We start from the raw sequence: 24,029 nt of genomic DNA, 5'->3' as shown, positions 1-24,029 counted from the left end.
AAATGTGGTAGAGCTAAGTCATTTTAGAAGTTCCAAAGCGTGTTTTTTCCAATTTAAATTCTCATGATTATGGACACCTAAGAATTTTTAAGTTTCCACCCTATTTATTATTTCCTCACAACATGTTACACACATCACTGATCTAGTACCCCTAGATGTGCAGAACTGAATATGTTGTGTCTTTTTACAACTCAGCATAAGACCATTCACAGAAAACAAGTCAATGACACTCTTAAGAAAGACTGCTTACCATTTCTCCTGTTTCTGCATGTACACTTGGACTGATTATAGTACTAGTGTCATCTGCAAAAAGAACTAATTCTGCTTGTTTTATTAGATGCAAGATCATTTACATGTGTGAGGACCAATAGTTGATCTAAGATTGAGCCTTAGGGAACCCCATGTGTGATTTCTCCTGTCAGAATAGCATCCCCAGACTATAGTTGTTGAATTACTAAGTACAACTTTTTGCATTCTTTTTGTTAGATATAACATTATCCATTGGTTGCTGATACAGTCAATCCAATAAAACTTCAATTTATCTTAGGAGAACACTGTGATTCACAGACCAATTTCACTTCTGCCTGTTCTCTCAAAAATAATAGAAAATTGCATACTGCAGCAAATATGCATACACCTATCGGTCAATAATATATTAAATGATTCTCAGTATGGATTTAGGTCAAACTTATCAACAGTCAAAGCAGTTGAAAACTGTATCTCTTTTGTACTAAGCTCATTCAAGTCAGAATTATCTGTTGGAGCCATTCAAATTGATTTGAGTAAGGCTTTTGACTCAGTTAACCACAAATTATTATTAGTTAAACTGTGTTGCTATGGAATGAAACACTTGGAACTCTCACAAATTGAATCATACCTCAGCAATAGCAAACAAATTGTAAAGCATAATGGCCAAAAGTCACAGACTCTTAAGTATAAAACAAGGTGTTCCTCAGGACTCATTGCTTGACCGTCTACTATTTATATTATTTGTAAATGACTTTCTGAGTAACTTACCCTGTAAATTTATCCTCTATGCTGACGACACAACATTAGCTAATTCCAGAAAGGATATAAACAAATTGAAGGAGGAAAGTGAAAAATGTCTCAAAATATCTTAATATCTGGTTTAAAGCTAAGGAGTTAACTATGAACCATCAAAAGACTGTCAAGATAATCTTCAGTCTATCAAACAGTAACACTGAGTTATCATCTGTTAAACTACTAGGAATACAGATTGGCTTGAAATTAATGTGGGACTCACATACAGATTACGCATGTCGAAAGTTATCACGAGTTATCTACCTACTAGCCAAACTACACACATGTTACACAAGATTTATTACTTCATAGATACTATGCCTTCTTTCACTGCCCTCTACAGTATGACATTCTTTTATGGGGTAACTCCACAGGAGCCAAAAAAATTTTCACTTGGCAGAAAAAAGCAATTAGACATCTCCACTGACAACGAGGCCTCATGTAGACCTTATTTTAAAGGCTTTAAAATTCTCACAGTCCCATCTCTTTACATATATTGTTGCCTATTAAACATAAAAGAAAACTTAAACCACTACACTATAAGGAAATCTGTTCATCTACACAATACTCGACAAACAAATATGATTGATATGTCCACAACCAGGCTTAAGAATACACAATTATTCAACATTTTACTCGTACAGGCTCAGTTAGTTTCACTGGGTATTTTCAAAACTAAAACCAAAGTGTGGATGAAGGAAAATACTTTCTACAGTATACAAGAATTTCAGAATAGTTGTAAAAATGACCTAATTTATTGATAAATTAAGGCATACTTCTATGTATAGATATGGGTGTAGAGGCAGCTATAAGCTAATGGGGTACAACACTGCTATATTTAAACCATGTAATAATTTGTTATGTAAAACATAATGTACAAATAGCTGTAATTCTTCTGACAACATCGATTGCATGTTAATGCTGAAAGATGGATAAAATAAATCAATCTAGTGGAGTGTCTTAGATAGATTGCAGAAATACCAGCTGGTACTATTTTATTATTTTGTGCTTGTAAAATTTGGTAAGTGAACATGTAAATGGCATTCTCAGCAGGGCAGCTCTTTTGAAATCCAAATTATGATTTGCTGAGGATGTTATTGTTGCTCAGATGAGATACTGTTTTGGTACACATGAACTTCTCAAAAATTTGGAGAATGTCAGCAATGAAACAGGTCAGCAGTTATTGACATCTCTTTTGTCACTGTTCTGGAATAGGGTTTTTACAATAGTATATTTCAGCCCCTGTGGAAAAATATGTCAAGTTAGTGATGCACTACATTTTTCAGATAAGACAGGGTTCATTGTATGGCAACAAATATGTAGTACTCTGTTGGAAACACCATCAAAACTAGATGAGCTTTTATTTTTTAGAGACTAAATTTTCTTAATTTCAGAAAAAGTTTGTGATATGTTTATATGATGGAATTTGCTAGGTACTTTTTTAACATACTGCTGTAATTTTTCACTTGAACTGTTTGTCTAGATTCTTTCTACTTACTTAAGAAATGGTTATTAAATAGATTTGTTACCTGGGAGTGACTCACCATTTATAGCCCTTTCATTCAGTTCAATAGTGATCATGATCTGATTTGTGGTTGCTTGTCTGTCTCTCATTTCACTACATTCCTCTTAGACTAAAGTCTGTTGTTGGAATTACTGATTTCTGAAATAATGTGCATTTTCCTCAATTTTTAATAACCTTTCTTAGTGATTTTGAGAAGGTGTGTTGTGTGCAACTGCTGCGGGACCTCTACTTGTTCTTGCCAACAGAGACATTTCCCTTTTCCTTTCACGAGATACTTTAATCCCTCTAGTGATTCAGGTTTATTTATTTATTTATTTATTTATTTATTTTTACATGGGTGTTTTTCATTTGTAATTTTCTTTTTTGGAAAGCTTTTTTCAAATACTGATATGAATTTATCATGTAATAGATTAAATTATATGTCTGCATTTGGTTCATTATAAAGTTCATCCCAGGTTATCTTTTGTAAACAATTGTTAAAAACATGTGTCCTGGAATCATTAACTATTCACATTTCTACTGAGAAGTATCCTACTGTAAGGCACTATGTTGTTCATCCTAACTAACTCTGCATACTGATGAGAGAGAGCATTTGTTACTGTGTAAATGGTTTACTTTCTTGCTTTGAGCTTCAGTAAAGAAAACATTATCATTTGGGATCCCACTGTCTCTCTCCATTTCTGGCCATCGGGTTGTTCCATGAGAATCTGTTTCCATTACACTGAGTAGTAAGATGGATCTCTTGAAACTCTGTATAGATTAGGCAGCCATTTTCTCCGTTTAATTACCATGTCGAGGGAAGAGCGTTTTCTTGTGCAAAAGGCAAGACTACCATTATTGTCCCAGTTACTGTAAACGTAGAATGATTGTGGAGAGGTCACAGATTTGGAATGGTTAGTACACATTTTTCAGTACTGTATGTAGAGAAAAGCATTGTTCCTATATTTTCATTGATGTTCAGGTAAAAACAGAGTGCCTTAACTGTTGTCCAAAGTTGACATTAGTAAATTGCAATTGTTGTTGTTGTTGTTGTTGTCTTCAGTCCTGAGACTGGTTTGATGCAGCTCTCCATGCTACTCTATCCTGTGCAAGCTGCTTCATCTCCCAGTACCTACTGCAACCTACATCCTTCTGAATCTGCTTAGTGTACTCATCTCTCGGTCTCCCTCTACGATTTTTACCCTCCACGCTGCCCTCCAATGCTAAATTTGTGATCCCTTGATGCCTCAAAACATGTCCTACCAACCGATCCCTTCTTCTAGTCAAGTTGTGCCACAAACTTCTCTTCTCCCCAATCCTATTCAATACCTCCTCATTAGTTACGTGATCTATCCACCTTATCTTCAGTATTCTTCTGTAGCACCACATTTCGAAAGCTTCTATTCTCTTCTTGTCCAAACTAGTTATCGTCCATGTTTCACTTCCATACATGGCTACACTCCAAACAAATACTTTCAGAAACGACTTCCTGATACATAAATCTATATTCGATGTTAACAAATTTCTCTTCTTCAGAAACGCTTTCCTTGCCATTGCCAGTCTACATTTTATATCCTCTCTACTTCGACCATCATCAGTTATTTTACTTCCTAAATAGCAAAACTCCTTTACTACTTTAAGTGTCTCATTTCCTAATCTAATTCCCTCAGCATCACCCGATTTAATTTGACTACATTCCATTATCCTCGTTTTGCTTTTGTTAATGTTCATCTTATATCCTCCTTTCAAGACACTGTCCATTCCGTTCAACTGCTCTTCCAAGTCCTTTGCCGTCTCTGACAGAATTACAATGTCATCGGCGAACCTCAAAGTTTTTACTTCGTCTCCATGAATTTTAATACCTACTCCAAATTTTTCTTTTGTTTCCTTTACTGCTTGCTCAATATACAGATTGAATAACATCGGGGAGAGGCTACAACCCTGTCTCACTCCTTTCCCAACCACTGCTTCCCTTTCATGCCCCTCGACTCTTATTACTGCCATCTGGTTTCTGTACAAATTATAAATAGCCTTTCGCTCCCTGTATTTTACCCCTGCCACCTTTAGAATTTGAAAAAGAGTATTCCAGTCAACATTGTCAAAAGCTTTCTCTAAGTCTACAAATGCTAGAAACGTAGGTTTGCCTTTTCTTAATCTTTCTTCTAAGATAAGTCGTAAGGTCAGTATTGCCTCACGTGTTCCAACATTTCGACGGAATCCAAACTGATCCTCCCCGAGGTCTGCATCTACCAGTTTCTCCATTCGTCTGTAAAGAATTCGCGTTAGTATTTTGCAGCCGTGGCTTATTAAACTGATAGTTCGGTAATTTTCACATCTGTCAGCACCTGCTTTCTTTGGGATTGGAATTATTATATTCTTCTTGAAGTCTGAGGGTATTTCGCCTGTTTCATACATCTTGCTCACCAGCTGGTAGAGTTTTGTCATGATTGGCTCTCCAAAGGCCGTCAGTAGTTCTAATGGAATGTTGTCTACTCCGGGGGCCTTGTTTCGACTCGGGTCTTTCAGTGCTCTGTCAAACTCTTCACGCAGTATCATATCTCCCATTTCGTCTTCATCTACATCCTCTTCTATTTCCATAATATTGTCCTCAAGTACATTGCCCTTGTATAAACCTTCTATATACTCCTTCCACCTTTCTGCCTTCCCTTCTTTGCTTAGAACTGGGCTGCCATCTGAGCTCTTGATATTCATACACGTGGTTCTCTTCTCTCCAAAGGTCTCTTTAATTTTCCTGTAGGCAGTATCTATCTTACCCCTAGTGAGATAAGCTTCTACATCCTTACATTTGTCCTCTAGCCATCCCTGTTTAGCCATTTTGCACTTCCTGTCGATCTCATTTTTGAGACGTTTGTATTCCTTTTTGCCTGCTTCATTTACTGCATTTTTATATTTTCTCCTTTCATCAATTAAATTCAATATTTCTTCTGTTACCCAAGGATTTCTAGCAGCCCTCGTCTTTGTACCTACTTCATCCTCTGCTGCCTTCACTACTACATCCCTCAGAGCTACCCATTCTTCTTCTACTGTATTTCTTTCCCCTATTCCTGTCAATTGTTCCCTTATGCTCTCTCTGAAACTCTGTACAACCTCTGGTTCTTTTAGTTTATCCAGGTCCCATCTCCTTAATTTCCCACATTTTTGCAGTTTCTTCAGTTTTAATCTACAGGTCATAACCAATAGATTGTGGTCAGAGTCCACATCTGCCCCTGGAAATGTCTTACAACTTAAAACCTGGTTCCTAAATCTCTGTTTTACCATTATATAATCTATCTGATACCTTTTAGTATCTCCAGGGTTCTTCCACGTATACAACCTTCTTTCATGATTCTTAAACCAAGTGTTAGCTATGATTAAGTTGTGCTCTGTGCAAAATTCTACTAGGCGGCTTCCTCTTTCATTTCTTAGCCCCAATCCATATTCACCTACTATGTTTCCTTCTCTCCCTTTTCCTACACTCGAATTCCAGTCACCCATTACTATTAAATTTTCGTCTCCCTTCACTATCTGAATAATTTCTTTTATTTCATCGTACATTTCTTCAATTTCTTCATCATCTGCAGAGCTAGTTGGCATATAAACTTGTACTACTGTAGTAGGTGTGGGCTTCGTATCTATCTTGGCCACAATAATGCGTTCACTATGCTGTTTGTAGTAGCTTACCCGCATTCCTATTTTCCTATTCATTATTAAACCTACTCCTGCATTACCCCTATTTGATTTTGTGTTTATAACCCTGTAGTCACCTGACCAGAAGTCTTGTTCCTCCTGCCACCGAACTTCACTAATTCCCACTATATCTAACTTTAACCTATCCATTTCCCTTTTTAAATTTTCTAACCTACCTGCCCGATTAAGGGACCTGACATTCCACGCTCCGATCCGAAGAACGCCAGTTTTCTTTCTCCTGATAACGACATCCTCCTGAGTAGTCCCCGCCCGGAGATCCGAATGGGGGACTATTTTACCTCCGGAATATTTTACCCAAGAGGATGCCATCATCATTTAATCATACAGTAAAGCTGCATGTCCTCGGGAAAAATTACGGCTGTAGTTTCCCCTTGCTTTCAGCCGTTCGCAGTACCAGCACAGCAAGGCCGTTTTGGTTAATGTTGCAAGGCCAGATCAGTCAATCATCCAGACTGTTGCCCCTGCAACTACTGAAAAGGCTGCTGCCCCTCTTCAGGAACCACACGTTTGTCTGGCCTCTCAACAGATACCCCTCCGTTGTGGTTGCACCTACGGTACGGCCATCTGTATCGCTGAGGCACGCAAGCCTCCCCACCAACGGCAAGGTCCATGGTTCATGGGGGGGAAATTGCAATTAACAAACAATAATGTATAGGTTCACCAAACCTGAAAAATTACGGTGAGGATCTTACATGGAGTATGTGAAGTAATGCATTAATTTTGCCAGTAGTGTCCAGTTCAGGCCAGTGGTGGTATGGGACGGTTTACGTATATCTGTATACGAACATGTACATAAGAAGGTACAAGAACGGACCAACAAAATTACAGACCATTATCAGAATCCTTGAACATATTCACATTTTGAATATAATAAATTTCCTTGAGGGGTGGGGGAAAGCTTCTGTTCACAAATCGGCACAGTTTTAGAAAGTATCAATTGTGAGAAACTCGACTTACCTTTTCCTCACATGAGATCCTCTGGACCAAGGATGAAGGGCAACATGCAGATTCCGTATTCTTAGATTTCTGTGAAGCATGTGACACGATGCCACATTGCTGACTGTTACCAAAGGTACAAACATATGGAATAGGTTCCCAGGTATGTGAGAATTCAAAGATTTTTTAAGTAACAGAACTCACTATGTTGTCCCTGATGGCAAATGTTTGTCAGAGACTAGGGTATTGTCAGGAATGCCTCGAGGAAGTGTGATACTACCACTGTATATTTTCTATATACACAAATGATCTGGTAGCAGTCTGAGGCTGTTCGCTGACGATACTATGGTATATGGGAAAGTGTCATTGTTGAGTCACTATAGGAGGATATGAGATGATTTGGACAAAATTTCTAGATGGTGTGATGAAAGGCTCTAAATGTAGAAAAATGTGAATTAATGCAAATGAATAGGAAAAACAAACCCTATAAGGCTCAGATGCAGTATTAGCAGTGTCCTGCTTGACACAGTCACATTGATTAAATATCTAGATGTAATGTTGCAGAGCAGTATGAAAAGGAATGAGCATGTAAGGACTGTAATACGGAAGGCAAATGGTGGACTTGGTTTATTGGGGGAATTTCGGGAAAGTGTGGTTCATCTGCAAAGGAGACCACTTATAAGATGCTGGTGCATCTTATTCTTGAGTACTGCTCAAGTGTTGGGAATCCACACCAAGTTAGATTTGTTACCAGTAGGTTTGAGCAACATGCAAGTGTTATGGAGATGCTTTGGGAACTTAAGTGGGAATCACTAGAGGGAAAACGACATTCTTTTCTAGGAGCACTATTGAAAAAATTTAGAGAACCTACATTTGACAATGACTGCAGGATGATTATATTGCTGCCAATGTGCATATCGTATAAGGAACATGAAGATAAGATTTGAGAGATTAGGACTTGTACAGAGGCATATAGACAGTAGTTTCTACCTTGCTCTGTTTGCGAGTGGAACCATACGATGGCTTGCGGAGTATTATGTAGATGTACGAGGCATTAAATGAGGTCCGTTTGAACATAAGTAGACAACGAAAGGTTATTTCAAAAAAGTAAATTTATTTTTAGAAAGTACGTACTTCACTCTATTTTTCGACATAGTTGCCAAGTTTGTTCACACATGTATCATACCTTCAACCAATTTTAAAATACCCTTTTCATAAAAACTTTCTGCCTGCTCCGATAATCAAGAGTTCACTGCCATTTTCACATCATTGTAACGGCTGCCACTGAGGTGTTGTTTGAGGTGGAGGAACAGACGGTAATCGCTTGGTGCAAGATCAGGACTGTAGGGTGGGTGGTCTAAAACTTCCCAGCCAAAACTGTCCAATAAATTGTGGGTCTGACCTGTAGTATGAGGTCTTGCATTGTCATGGATAAGAAAAATTCCCTTTGGCAGCATGCCGCGTCTTTTTTTTAACCGCTCTGTGTAGCTTTCTCAGGGTTTGGCAGTATGCTTCTGCATTTATAGTGGTTCCTCATTGCATGAAGTTGACCAACAAAACACCATGCCTATCCCAAAACACCGAAGCCATAATTTAGTGCTGGGACAGAGTCTGTTTGGCCTTCACCTTTACAAGCAAGTGTCTGTCTGTCTGTCTGTCTGTCTCCATTCTGTGCTCTGTTGCTTCGATTCAGGTGTGATATGTAAAACCCATGTTTTCTCTCCAGTTACAATCTGACTCGAGAAGCTGTCACCCTCTTCGTGATAATGAGTCAAGAACTTCATCGCACACTCAAATCTTTGGTTTTTGTGGTCCTCTGTTAGGAGCTTTGGGGCCCAATGGGAGCACAGTTTCCAAAACTTTAGGTGTTCAGAAACAATGTTGTAAAGCACTGATCTCGACACATCAGGAAATTCGTTAGAGAGACCTGTTGTTGTGAAGCACCTGTTCTCACGAATCCTCACTTCAACTGAAGCCACCAAATCATCTGTAATCAAAGAAGGGCGACCGGAGCGGTCCTCATTTTGGATGTTGTCATGGCGACCTTTGAATTCTTGTATCCACATACGCACTTTGCTGTCACTCGTAACAGTATCACCGTACACTTTACAAATCTGTTGATGAATTTCTGCAGCAGACAGGTTTCTTGCTAACAAAAACCATATCACTTAGCGAACCTCACATGCGGTGGGTGAGTTGATAGTCTTAAACATTTTGAAAGCACAGAACAGAATCGTACAGGTTGGCTACAGAGCTTGAGCTGAGCACAGTTGTCCTCGAGGCATGCCGGTGCACTATACACGTACTCGTTATGGTATGTGAGCGAACTACTAGTGTCTACAACATAATGGACCGTACTCAATAAATACGCCTCATAGAATAACAGTGATAGACAATTTGTTGTTTATAGAACAAATAACAGCAAAAACCAGTCAGAAAATTTTCTTGGTCAACCCCTTCTATTCGGTTCAACGTTGTCCTATCGCTCTGCAAACCTCAGAACCAGTTGCCATGGTTAGTTGCAAATGACACTTACAGAAGAATGCAGAAAAGTAGTGAGACCATTACTAACTTATATACAAGCCCAATACTGCACATGAACACATTCAAGGCACCTCACTCACACTGCATGCAACAGCTGTACTGCTGTTTCTAACACTTTTTATTATAATAATAATAATAATTATTATTATTATTATTATTATTATTATCATCATTATTATCTTCTTTCCTTTCTCAGACCTTAGGTCTGGTTAAAAATGGAAAGTGACGCGGACTTTAATCAAGCGTGACTTCCTTTTAACTGTACGGTATATGTTACATTGCATTTAGGAACTTCGGGGAATTGAACATTTATCAATAATTACAGATTTCTGTAGTTGTATATATAAGTTTGGATGTAGCTGTATTGCGTTGATGTACTGGTGGATATTGTGTGGTATGACTTCTGTAGTTGATAGTATAATTGGTATAATGTCAACTTTATCCTGATGCCACATGTCCTTGACTTCCTCAGCCAGTTGGATGTATTTTTCAATTTTTTCTCCTGTTTTCTTCTGTGTATTTGTTGTATTCGGTATGGATATTTCAATTAGTTGTGTTAATTTCTTCTTTTTATTGGTGAGTATGATGTCAGGTTTGTTATGTGGTGGTGTTTTATCTGTTATAATTTGTCCGTGTTGTTTTATTAGTTTATGTTGTATGGCAAGTTGTTGATGTATTATTTTTGCTACATTGTCATGTGTTCTGGGGTATTCTGTATTTGCTAGTATTGTACATCTGTCTGTGATGTGATCTACCGTTTCTATTTGTTATTTGCAAAGTCTCCATTTATCTGTTGTGGTATTGGGATCATTAATAATATGCTTGCTGTAATATCTGGTGTTCATTGTTTGATCCTGTATTGCAAACATGAATCCTTCCGTCTCACTGTATATATTGCCTTTTCTTAGCAATGTGTTGGATGCGTCTTGATCGGTGTGTGGCTGTGTTAGATGATACGGGTGCTTGCCATGTAGTGTTTTCTTTTTCCAATTTACTTTCTTCGTATCTGTTGATGTTATTTGATCTAAAGGGTTGTAGAAGTAGTTATGAAATTGCAGTGGTGTAGCCGATGTGTTTATTTGAGTGATTGCTTTGTGCATTTTGCTAGTTTCTGCTCTGTTTAATGTGAATCATTCTGTTGCTGAATGTATGTGATGTATTCTATATTTGTGGCATTGTGATCGTGGTGTTATTATTATTATTATTATTATTATTATTATTATTATTAAATCATAGCTTTGTTACTGTGAAAGCAATAAATTGGAGAGGTTAATTTGAAATCTGTTTTATTTATTTTTGAAACTCTTGTAATGGATGTCATGAAGGCTCTGGTGTTTCATTCTAAGGGTGTCGAACCAACCTACGCGCGATTTTCACATTCCGTTGCTTACGTCAAAAGGCAATGAACAGAGTTTCTGAAACTTTAGTGTCAAATCCCTGTCTCTGTATATCTCTATGCTCTGATGCACGTTATACCAACATTTAGTGTTATTCTTTTGATAGTGTTTTGTACTGTTTTGTTTTGTTTTTGCCATTCCTATTCTATCCACCATTGGAATAAGTTTACAGATGACTCACCAAAGCATAGTTGATTATGGTATTGTATCACCATCTAGCAAGTGTTTCATGAATGATTAGAGGTAAAAGTGTGCAAAATATATCTCGCACATGAAATATGTCTCATTACTTCATGTTACTTGCTTGGTGACTGCAGGTAACTTGTGTTATTAGCAAGTTCCTTTTTGTGTGTGTGTGTGTGTGTGTGTGTGTGTGTGTGTGTGTGTGTGTGTGTGTGTGTGTTTTGTGCATGAGGTTAGTGAGTTATATTGTCTTGCGAATAATGACAGCATACCATGAGTTTGGAAACAACAATGTGAATTCAGTGTGCAATTTATCAGGTACAAGTTTGGAACATGTGGTTAAGATGAAAGTGAAGGAACTTGGTGCACCCAGATCTGATGCAAACGTGAATCAGAAACAAAGCAGCATAAATCCAGGCAAGGGTATACAAGCAATTTTAATAGAGAAATGTACAATGCAGCAGAATTATTGTTGTGCATTATCACTTAAAATGCATATTTTTGTAATTCACGTGCATAAGTATGACAAACACAGTGGGTAAATTACCAGGGCAATTGCTAGAGTTGATCGTGTCAGCCATTCGCAGCACAAGAAGCACAAGATCCGTGATGTCTTGGAAACATCAATGTTTTGTCATGCAAACTCATAAATGCCACAGTCTGAGCCTACAAAAACGTTAAACATCTGAAGTTTGGAAATGAAAATACCGAAAACATTAAACATACAGTGAAGCTAACATACACTATATTAACGATCTCTCCTAAATGCGTCTGTAGTGTATCCTGAGTTCTAGGTTAGTTGGGATTGAAAACTCTCACAGCCTTCCCCAGTATGGAAATCATGAGCCGCACTTGTGTGATTGTGCCTGCCAGTCTGGATCAGAATTGAATAAAGGAACAGGAAGGAGGAGAGGTGGAGCTTCACATTCAAATGTGCTGGTGGCCAGCTGTGTGTGAAAAATACTGAGTTACATGGAGAAGCTGTCACCAGAGAGAGAGAGAGAGAGAGAGAGAGAGAGAGAGAGAGATTTCCCTGTCCTTCGCTCTCGAAGACATGGCCAGGAACAACATATAACCCCTTTTCACACGTCTCCTATTGTTTGGCTATAGACACATGCAGCTGGTTTTGTCAGCAAAGTACAGGAAATGATTGCGTGATGCTGATGGCCCAGTTTTGCCAAGCACAAAGGCCACAGTGACGTTATCCTGTGAGAGTGTTAGAAAGACGTGGCAGAAAGATTTTGAAACAAAATTTTGAATCTGTAAAATGTTCCCAGACAGGCTTGGCATCCTGTAATTTACTTATTTTTTATGACAGCAGAGAATTAATTTTGAAATGTACAAAATTGACACAAATTACTAAATTGAGCATAATGAAGCCATTAAGTAGCACATAATAGTGATGTGACATCAAGCAATTTGAAACTCACCATATTCAAATTTCTTTATTGTGTGTAAACATAGCTCAGTTTTTTGTTGTTCATTGAGTCATTACTTCAGAGTATTACATTTTGGAATGTAGTGCTAGCAAGATACATGTACAAAAACTAACAGTTAATTCAGCTGTCTGTTGATCAGTATAGTTGAGGTGCTGACAAAGTAAACCATCACATGCCAAATCATGCTTGTGTCGGAAACTGAACAGCACACTATACTTCTTTCCCTTACGTGTACTGCACATATTACTGTAGTTGAAAATACTGTATTTCCTACAAAATTTCACTGTATGTACTATGCTTGCAGTTAGATATAACAAAGTTAATCAGAGAAAGTCTAATTTTTTATTAATAAAATGCCATGCTGCCACCTTTTTATGTTACATGTCAGATAAGCTCACCAGACAAAAAAATTAGGCACCCCTGCAGAAATCATTAGATATTATTTAATACCATGTAATTTCACCCTTGTACTTGATAAACACCTGGATCCAGTTAGGAGGTGAGTCCACAAGGGTGTGCAGGTATGCTGTACCTAGGTTAAGCCACTCGATGAGATCTGATCATGCAATTCAACCAAATTCCAGGTATGTGGATGTTGGTATTTTACCTGCTTTTCCAACATGGCCACAGGTTTTTGCAACTAATTTTGCAGACCATTTGTGGTGTAGTAGGGTGAGAGAGTGTTCAGAAAACGAGTCTCGCATTTTTCCAGCCAGATGAACTTAACTGTTGTCTTTATGTGCCTGTGCAAGCCGTGGCCTCTTGTGAGGTGATGGACTCCAATTGTTCATTACCTTCCAGTTCCATTGCAATGTTTTCTCACCAACAGGTTGAGATGGATCTTCATTCACTGCCTGAAGCAATTCCTGTCGGGTGTGGAAAAGATTTTGGTTAACAACCCATGAAACACGTCTCCGAACCCTCTCTGTCAAGCCCTTTTTCGGACTACAATTCTGACGTCGTGTTCTGTGGCAATGTGTGTTACGCCATTGCCTGTAGATGCATTGAACAGTCTGCTGTGAATCATCAATAAATCCAGCGACATCACCCACAGTATGGCCATGGGCACAGCCAGTCAAGATTGGTCCCCTTTTACCACTGTTACGCTTGAAACATAAATGTTTCCCAGGTCCTTACTGTCTTATGCTCATGAAGAGGCAGTGCATGTGTGGTTGTGCACATGACTAACTCACAGCATTGTTTGTAAAGGGTTAACCATTCATGTGTGCGTGTGCACCAAGATAACTTAATTTTTTGTACGTTGAGCTTATAATTACCATAACTAATGAACGGTATGCTAATCTTGAAATGGGCATGGTGAGCAGAGATGAATTCAGTTAATTACTTAATAGATTTTGTGATTATTGAACTCCTCATCAAAGTGCAAGCAACAGATTATTTCTAAGAGAATTTGTTTCTGTTTTCTTCCAGATGAAATGGAGGCACGGCAAAACTTCCACGCTAAACTGACTCGCTACCTGACATACTTCGGTCTGTGTGTTGCAACCTGCATTGTACTTCAGAAGAATACTTTGGTTGCTGGAGCTATAGGCTTGTCTGTAGCATTATATATTTCAGTGTCAGAGTACACTCTACGCTCAGCTCCAGCATCTAGTCCAATACTCAACAAAGTGTGATGATAAGACTGGTATATCAGTCAGTGGAGGTTACGTTGGCGGCTTTATTGTTCAGTTTTATCAACACTTTTGGGTGAATATTTCTAATAGTCACACTCTTTGTGATATACTTTTCATCTTCCTGGACATGACAAAGTGGAAAGTACTATGTATATCTTCCCAGGGCACGTAAGGGCATTCACACAATGATTCAGTCATGTTTAAGTTATTTCATTATAGTTCCTTCAGCACAAGTATTCAATGGCTTTGTGTGTGTGTGTGTGTGTGTGTGTGTGTGTGTGTGTGTGTGTGTGTGTGTGTGTGTGTGTGTGTGTGTGTGTGTGTGATGGGTTCCCAATGCAAGTTTGTGTGTTTTGCACAGGGATATATTTTTAAATAGTTAGACATGTAAGAAATTTATGTGCAAATTTAATGTTATATATGTTGTTTGTTAGTTTCAGTTTATTTTCTTAATTTATTATGTTTACGGACCACTGGCAAAGACATTTGTATTTTAGTAATTATATTATTATGTGACCATTAAAATGAGTGCTGTAATAAACTCTTTTCTGTGATAGTTGCAGTGTAACCTTCTATTTAAAACTGGAAAAAATGTTAAAATATTTAACATTAACTAAAGTACCTATATTTCTTTTTCTGTATATTGCAGTTATACTGTTAAAGTTGTTGGAAGATTTTTATGTTGATTCTTAAGTAATATGAATTTGCATGGAAGAATGGTCCCATGGATTGCACATTTGTCTACATCTGCCTTTGTACTTTAAAGCTGATTTTCTATGCCAGAACAGAAAGAAAGTGGTAAATATGTCTTACTGCAACTGAAATATCAGTGTAATCCAGATTCAAAACATTCATAACTAATTTAGTTGCTATTACTTCAGTACTCTCTGTGAAACTGTTGTGGCAGTATGTGGCTCTTAATGAATATTGTGGTGTGTGCTTCATTGTTGAGAAGTGATTTTTTTTTTTGCCTATTTGCTGTAAATGTAAAAAGAGAGTATTACTCACTGGCACAAAAAGTATGTGTAAAACTTCAGAAATTCTCACGGGAGAATTTGCTGTTTACTTTCAGAATAGTTTTTTACAACATTTATTAAATTTCTAATACAAACTATTACTTCCTCAATTACAAATCTCTACAGCGTTTTTGAACCTATAGCTGATGTGACTGCTTTCACGTAATCTATTTGTAACACTGCTGTTTGTGATTGCTGTAATCTGTGTATGGCAAACGATACTTCATAAACAATAGTATAATGAATGCATGACAGTGATTAATCATTATTTCATCAATTAACCTGGGTTTTTTGTGCTGGAACAGAGTGAATAAATTCTTTTCAATGAGTAAACCAGGTAGGAAGGGAAAATAAAATATTAATTAGCATTATTTGTATCACACAAGAAAACTTTTTTTCTTTATGATTTAATTGGAATTAGAAAAAGCAAGCTGTCTAATCAGTTGATGTACATAACAGGACATATGGGGCAAAACTGATACATGAGCCCTACCTTCTTGTATGAAAGGAGAATAGTGGACAAATAGTTTTCTCATCTGTATGTTGTTTGATTTTCTTAAAGCCTGTACCAAGAGATATACAGGTATGTTTCTTTAGGTAGTAAGTGAGGTTCTTGCAGTCAGCTCAGTGTTTCCTAAGGATTTAATTGAACATTACGGATTTTCTGTAGGAAATATTTTATTTTACGCACTTTGATGCAGGTAAAGGCAGCTCAAGGGCAACATGATGATAAATTTAAATGTGCTAATAAAAGCTTCAAGACATCATAGTATCTGAAAATAGAGAATCACCAGAGTTTTTGAATATTGTGAACAATGCAGCAATATTTGGACATTAAGAGGTCTCAAAGTGATGAAGTTGTGAAGTGAAAAATATGATATTATGAAGAAAAATGAAATACAAAAACATGAGAGTAATACTGAAGATGTTTCACGTCACTCTGAAAAGTTGCAGTCATAAAATTTATTCCATCTATAGTAATAGATAGAATAATCAGTACTTGAATAGTCAGCCGCTAAAAAAGCATCTTTTGCCATCAATGAGAACTTAATAAAAATTTTAGCACATTTCTTCTGAGTGTTTGTGGATTATAATTACAAAAGAACATTTTTGTAGAGTATATGGATTTATACAAGCACTGTAACTTTACATCTTGTTCATAGCACTAATTCCGGCAAGTATGGGGTATGCTGTATTCAAAATTTGTTTTGTTTATTTAACACTTTGAGGACTGAGCGCGAGTGTGGATGTTCAACCGGCTGGTACTGAGCGATTTCACAGCTTTCCTGAATTTTCTACAGCAGATTCTATACCACATAAAGTTGATTGCTCTTTTGCATTTAAAAACTACATCCATTCCCTTCAGAGTACTGCAAAGAAATAAACATTTACGTTAGTGACAAGGGTTGTAAATGAATTTGAGAGTGTGCTGTTTTCACAGTGAAAAAAAAAAAATTTTTTTGGGTTTTACAGTAGGACCTCTAAGGGACATAGGATTGAAGTTGTTAGTTTTAAATGAATAACTGTTGAAATATGAACTTTTATTTTATTAATAATCACACAGTTACATTGGCTTTTGTATGAAATATTTCGAAACATTTTAGAAAACAAAGCCCTACGTCACAGGTTTCACAATAATATCGCGCGTCTTTCCTTGAAACATTACCATATCTGAGGCCACTTAGACAATTTTGTCGGTGGAATTAATTTTGGAAAATGTCTTCCGCTTAGTCTGTTGATGGGAAATGCACAAGTCTAAGAGGCCACATTTGTAAACAAAGTTCTCTGCTACCTCTGTAATGTATTCAACCAGATGTTTGCTTGTATTTCGCAACGTTTTGTACAAAATGTATGAATTTACAGCCATGAGCATGAAACTGTGAAAGAAAACTTTATTCCACCCCTTTATTTGTTTTCGTTCAAAAGGATAGTACGCCAGTAGCTGGTTGCTGTGATCCACACCAGCTTTTTTACTATTGTAGTCCAAAACACAGTCTGGCTTCATTTTTTCCACCATTCCAAATTTAGTGTTACACTGACATTTGTTGCCGTCATGTTATGCTTTGTTGTCAAAAGAAAGACGTCTCTGTTGTTCTTCCATTTTACAAACAGTCTGCGAAACGAAAGTTCAAATTTTTTTTTTTTCCTGGCCAACAGGATCCCTTGGTAGTCTTTCTCTATTTTTCTGCGCAGTACCAATTGCTTTAGTTCTTTTCCCCCACAAACAATCTAGTAAATCAGGGCTGGTGTAAAATCAGTCCATGTATAATGTGTGACCTTTATTATGAAACAAATGACACAATCTGTCTACAATATGTAAAATGCTATTATCGGCATTAGACTGTTTCCCAGAATAAATTTCACAGTTCAGGATGTACCCACTTCCACATAGCATTAAAAATGTATATTAGGCTTATTTTTCATATACACTCTAAAACCATCTACCACGAAAAGGGCAAATTCCTTCATCTACAGTAATATTTTTGCCTGGCTTGTAAGCCTTTCCACTTTGGGTCATGCATCTGTCGAATATAGGTCTTACCTTATGAATAGGATCGTGACCTACCTGGTTTTTAGGAATATATGTTGTGTTATCTAAGAGGTGTAACATTCGTAGAATTGACAAAAATCTATCTCTTGGCAGACACTTTGCCACAAATGAGGACTCCAACACGGGATTTGTTGACCAGTAGTCAGACAGTTTTGGTTTCTTCACTAGACACATATGCAAAATAATACCAAAAAATGTATACAGTTCACTTAGTTTCACTGTTGTCCACTTACGCCACTGAGGCTTCAGTTTTCCTGTAGCACTTAGTGTGTCTATTGTCATTCTAGCGTAGCGGTTTGTCTCTCATTTGATCAGTCTCACCAGTTCTTCATCGAAAAAGTACGTGAAACAATCAGACACTGAAGAATGTTGGTCAATCCCATCTTGAATTCCACAGGATTCAGAAAAAACCGGAAGTGATTGTATTGTCATCTGTACACTGGCCAGAAGAATATGGCAAATTGCAATGACCAGTTGTGTTTTTTGTGACAACAATGTCAACAGCCTCATCTTCAGATCCCTGATGGTTCACCATCCGAGGGATCGTTTACACCTATAAGAAAATCCTTGAAAATTATCTTTTTTTCTGACCAGGAATCAAACCACAGAATTACGGAAAATTCGGACAAAAAATAGCTTACCATCACTAATGTCAAAATCTGCAGTTTTTTCATCTAATTCTCACCACTATTGTTCATTAAAAATTCTATTTCTTCATCTCGCAAGGCCATGATGAAAATAAAGCGCAAAGCTATCAGCCGACAACAACCTAAAGTTTCGAACTGCCGTGCGCCTGCTGTTAAGTAGAGCATGAGTGCGGCAAAGCAAATGACTCAAAATATTCTCCTGTACCAGCTCCAACAGCGACATATGCTACCATCTATAATTTTTTCTTGGTACTAGGATAACCAGAGAGTACTTTTAAACCTACAGAATATGAAAGTCATGCGCTGGGAGTCATTAACATAGCTGATAATTGGCTGACGTAGGAGCTCCGTTGATCGTCTTTTTGGGGTACTGTCGGACCGATGTAGGAGCTACGTCACTTGTCTCGAAAGTGTTAACTTCGTGGTGAGATATGCTCTCCCTGTTACCACAGTCATGAGTTACATAATTGTGGGGGGGGGGAGTGTAGTTTTCAATGCCACCTGTCAGTGAATTGTGTAAACTTTGTGATCATATTTTAACCATTTGTGTATCATATTTTGTGAGGCAGAAATTGAGGACTGGCCAAGCATTTGCATGAAAAGTGTGGCAAATTGTGTAAAGACTTTACTCAGTCTGGTCTTGTCTTCAAAAAACTGCTTTAATACTTATACTGCCATATGCTTATTCATTGCCACTCTGTAATTCATTAGCTTGTCTGACTGTGGTAACAAGTGGAACTTTTAACCCCCTAATGTATTGCTACCGGCACAGTGATTACCTAATGATGCTTGATTCTGATGAATGAAACCAGTAATGATGAATAAAATTGAGACACCCGATTGCTTATTTGAAAATTAGCAGGCCAATATCTGCCCATGAGTATCTTTATCATTAACTTTGTTGTAGCGTTGTAAATTGACCGTAAGCACCATGTTCCCCTTCTTTAGCATTTAGCAGTGTTTTATCAGCTTCTGGTATGGTTTGGTGTGGAGGTTTTATCCCACATCACTTACACAACATAAAGTCTAGGCTGTGTATCAATTTCAAACGTAACTTTACTCACCAGTTTAAAGGCTGATCCACTATACTGTTCCTCTTCTGGGATGTTTCTAAGTAGAACAAACACATTGTTTATTTACATTTTGTTTGCATAGTGCCATCAAAATGATGGCTTTTGCAAACATAAAAAATAACTGTATTAGCTTCGCCCACCCCACACACCCAGGAGGATCCTCTCTACGTCTAGTGTACTTCATGGTAAATTGTTTCGGCTAAGAAGCCACATTGTGGAGCAGAGGTTATGGATGGTCGCACCTTTTAGCACGATTGCAATCAATAGTTAACTTTGTGTTTCAGAAAGGGTGTAAATTGCACCACAAAAGTCAATAGATATAAATAAAATAATATAAGTTTTACTCAGTTTATTTATTTTGCCAATTTCCTACACTCCACCTCTGCAAGCACATTTAATTTTAGAATCTGTTTAATGAGACATATGTATCCTATCACACTTTCTACATTTTTTTAAAAATCTGGAGTAAGATTGCTTGTTAAGATTCTCACCGCAATCTGCAAGTTAATTTCTGTCAAAGAGCATCAATATTTACTCACGTTGATGGCCAAGCAAGAAAAACATTCTTCACAAATACATATACCTAAATGTGGAGAACATTTTTCCCAGAAAATTTCTTCAAATGTGGATTTTTTTCAGCTGACAAATATTTGTAAAAGTCAGCTAATGTCACAGCATTAAAAATTTCTTTGACAGTATGATCTGCCTGCATGTCAATAAGTTCAAGCAGCAGCTCCTCAGATGCTGTGTCAATATCAGCAGCGATGGTATAAGATAACAATTTGAACTGATGTCCAGTTAATTTAAAATCCTGAAATCTTCTTGTAATCTTGTCCTCCAAACTTGTTGCTTCTTCAGCCTTTTCACGTACTCCACAGCTTTTATGTTGCATTTTTCTTTGCAAAGTTTGCAGCCAGATTTGTATGTTTCGTGATGTTGTTTCACACTGCAGTCATTTTATGATTCAATAAAAACCCTACCTTATTCCTTGTATCAACAAAAATATGTATTTCTCCATTATTCATGAAACACAACATTCATCACCAATTTTATGTTTTTTTTTTTCTGAGGGTTTATGGTTCCACTAAAGTTGGAAGTTCAAATATTTAGTGTTGCACAGACAAAACGGAAATAAACCAGGTCAACCAGAGGAGCACTGCGTGTCATAGTATTCGTGCAAACCAAATTAACACTTAGTGCAGCAGCTGATCCTCTCTTTAGCCACGGCACTGAGTGTCAACTTGGTTTGAGCGAATAGTATCCACACTGTGAATGCATAATTAATTGGCAGTTTTAATGGGTATATTCGGTCACACACAGGAAGGAAATCTTGATTCATGGTACATCCACTTGTGGCCCACGGCCCGCTATTTGCCCACGCCTGATCTAGAGGGATGAGGACAAGGGCATAAAAACCATCTGCACACTGGCCATGCTGGCCGGCACACTGGCATCCATTAATCCATGAGGCAGATTTGATCCACAGCTGGTATGCTTCCTCATGTCTGAGAAGCACTTTAAAAAAAATTCACTACTTGATCAAAAGTATCAGGACTCTGCTATGTAATGTGGAATTGCCCACTCTGTGTCAAGACAAGTGTGTTCAGTAGTATAAAAGAAGAGGTATTGGGGGGGGGGAGTATTGTGTTCTCAGTAGAGAAACAGTAAGCAGAATGAGTTGGTCAGGAGAGCTCAGTGACATTGAATGTGGACTAATCATTGCATGTCACTGAGTAACAAATCCATTGTGAACATTTCAAACCTTCTAAAGCTGCCAAAGTGGTGATGTAATTGTAAAGGGGAAATGCAAAGGAGAAACCACAGCTATACCAAGACCAGGAGGACCTCATGTACTGAAAGATAGGGATTGTCAAGCGTTGCAGAGTGTGGTTATAAAAAAAAGTGTGGTTATAAAAAAAAGTGTGGTTATAAAAAAAAGTGTGGTTATAAAAAAAAGTGTGGTTATAAAAAAAAGTGTGGTTATAAAAAAAAGTGTGGTTATAAAAAAAAGTGTGGTTATAAAAAAAAGTGTGGTTATAAAAAAAAGTGTGGTTATAAAAAAAAGTGTGGTTATAAAAAAAGGTGTGGTTATAAAAAAAGTGTGGTTAAATAGTGTGGTTATAAAAAATTGCATGATGTCAGTGAAAGGAAAAAGTTCCAAAGTGCTATCGGCAGTCTCATTTTACAGCAGTGTGTGGTATGTGCAGTAGGGAACAGTCAGTTGTTTGTGTCAACATGACACTGCACCGTACCTTAAAAGTACTATATGAGGCAATGGTTTGTGAGCAATAATAGCCTGAGATTGATACTTATAGCTCCCATAGCAGAAGCAGTTGCAGTGCATCAGATTTGACACAGCTTCTCATAAGAAGCAATATACTTTACATTTCATGTGTCCATTAGCTTCATTTCCTATATTTTGTGTGTGTCTGCCTGTTTATCAAACCATCTTTATTATGGTTAGGAAATGTGATTGCTGTATTCCGATATGAGTCAAGTCGGGGACCCTTCACTTTTAGCTCCAGATGGTGTTGACTTTGGTTATGCAGCTTGAGGCTGTTGCCAATTGCATCACTGGCAGGTGGGGGTTGGGCGGGGGGGGGGGGGGGGGGGGCAGGGTGATACGAGGGACATCCAGCATAACCCATGTGTCCCATTATCAGTCCACTACTGTGATTGTCCTGGGTAATGCCTGCACTGATGTTGATCCCTCACCCATGGCCGAGTGGGAGGTCATTCCAAGATGTGATTGGCAGTGAGAGACTTTCAAAGGGCCAGTCGTAGGATGTCCCCAGTTGTTCTAACAAACAGGTTTTGAGTGCTGTCTGTGGCTGAAATAGTCCAAAAAGAACAAAGATCACAGTGTTTAACCAATTGCAAGTAGTGAGTCACATTGCTACTAACAATGTGTGTGACTTTTGATCAGAAGAGATTCTGAAGTAGTAAAGGCTGCCAGTTTTGCTTGCGAGCTGAAGGCGGAGCTCACCATCCATAGCATCATCGTCAGAACCAACTGTGGTCAGTACAGAGTTGAGTGGAGGGTCTGAACCAGAGGCACCGAGGTTCTGTGACACTGTAGGTTATAGATTCCTTGACTTGCGCCATAGGGTGATGGGTTTGCAGATTCCACTAAATAGATCAGGAGGCCACTACACGCAAAGTGACTACAAGGGTAGTGGGGGCTTTGTGGAGGGGACTGGTTGGTTTCTTAGGTTAGAGGGTCTTGGGTTAGAGCAGAAAGGGCTTCAGTTTCAAAGGGTGCAGGATGAATGCAGGAAGAGGGTGACATAGCAACAATTAGTATTGTAGTTGTAAACTGTTGTAACTGTGTTGGAAAAGAATGAGAGCTCCAAGCGCTAATAGAAAGCACTGAATCTCAAATAATTACAGGTAAATAAAGCTGGCTAAAGCCAGAAATAGGTTCAACCAAAATATTTGCAAAGGACCTAACCATGTCCAGAAAGGATAGGTTAAATACATATGGTGGTGCAGTCTTTATTGCTGTCAGTAGTAGTCTGCCTGGTAGTGAAATTGAAGTAGATGGTTTCTGAAAGTTAATACAGGTAGTGACTTTACTTGACAACTGTAATAAATTAATATGTTGATTTTACCTAAACCCCCATCCCCCTTCGAATCAGATGATACAGTTGCTGAACAGTTCAAAGAAAACTTTTCTCATTTCAATTAGGGATCCCACTTAAACAATTATAGGTGGTGGTAACTTCAATGTACCCTCCATATGTTGATGAAAATACATGTTTAAAGTTGGTGACAGGCATAAAAGTTATCCAAAATCATACTGAGTGCCTTATCAGTACATTATTTTGAACAACTAGTTCAGGAGTGCGCTTGAAATGTAAATGGTTGCGAATACATACTTGACCTCTTAGCAACAGATAATCTTGACCAATACAGGGATTAGTGAACACAAGGTTATTGTAGCTAGACTGAGTACTGTAATATCCAAACCCACCAAAAATAAACACTTAATACATTTATCCAAAAATTAGATAAAAATTTACTTGATACCTGCCTAAGAGTTAGTCTCTATGCCTTCCAATATAGGTATGTAAGCACAGACCAGATGTGGTTTAAATCAAACAAATAATATCAACAACAAATTAGAGACCTATACCAAATAAATTAATAAGAGATGGTACTGATCTGGACATGGTACACAAAACAAGTCAAAACACTGTTTCAGAAGCAATGAAAAAAGCATGCCAAATTTAAAAGAAAACACAATCCCAAAAATTGACAATGTTTTACATATGCTCAAAATCTATCAAGAACTTCAGTGCAAGATGCTTTTAATAGTTTCCACCATGAAACTGTCTCAAAATCTGGCAGAAA

The 24,029-nt window shown here is 37.7% G+C and overlaps 1 protein-coding gene across 4 annotated transcripts in view; it reads left to right on the top strand.

Annotated features, from left to right (window-relative positions):
- LOC126299515 (cysteine-rich with EGF-like domain protein 2) overlaps nucleotides 1-15,650 on the top strand; it is a 139,758-nt gene extending 124,108 nt beyond the window's left edge. For 2 of the 4 annotated variants that reach the window (XM_049991480.1, XM_049991481.1), the window contains exon 7: nucleotides 14,184-15,650. In XM_049991480.1, the coding sequence (XP_049847437.1) occupies nucleotides 14,184-14,389 (206 nt within the window). In that variant the 3' untranslated portion in view covers nucleotides 14,390-15,650. The remainder of the gene's footprint in view (nucleotides 1-14,183) is intronic. The other 2 variants (XM_049991478.1, XM_049991479.1) reach the window with 1 other exon arrangement.
- Nucleotides 15,651-24,029: the final 8,379 nt, after the last annotated feature.

This window comes from Schistocerca gregaria, chromosome X (assembly GCF_023897955.1).
Source record: "Schistocerca gregaria isolate iqSchGreg1 chromosome X, iqSchGreg1.2, whole genome shotgun sequence".
Classification (NCBI taxonomy): domain Eukaryota; kingdom Metazoa; phylum Arthropoda; class Insecta; order Orthoptera; family Acrididae; genus Schistocerca; species Schistocerca gregaria.
The sequence above is the reverse complement of the archived record's forward strand: the minus strand, read 5'-3'. Positions and strand labels throughout refer to the sequence as shown.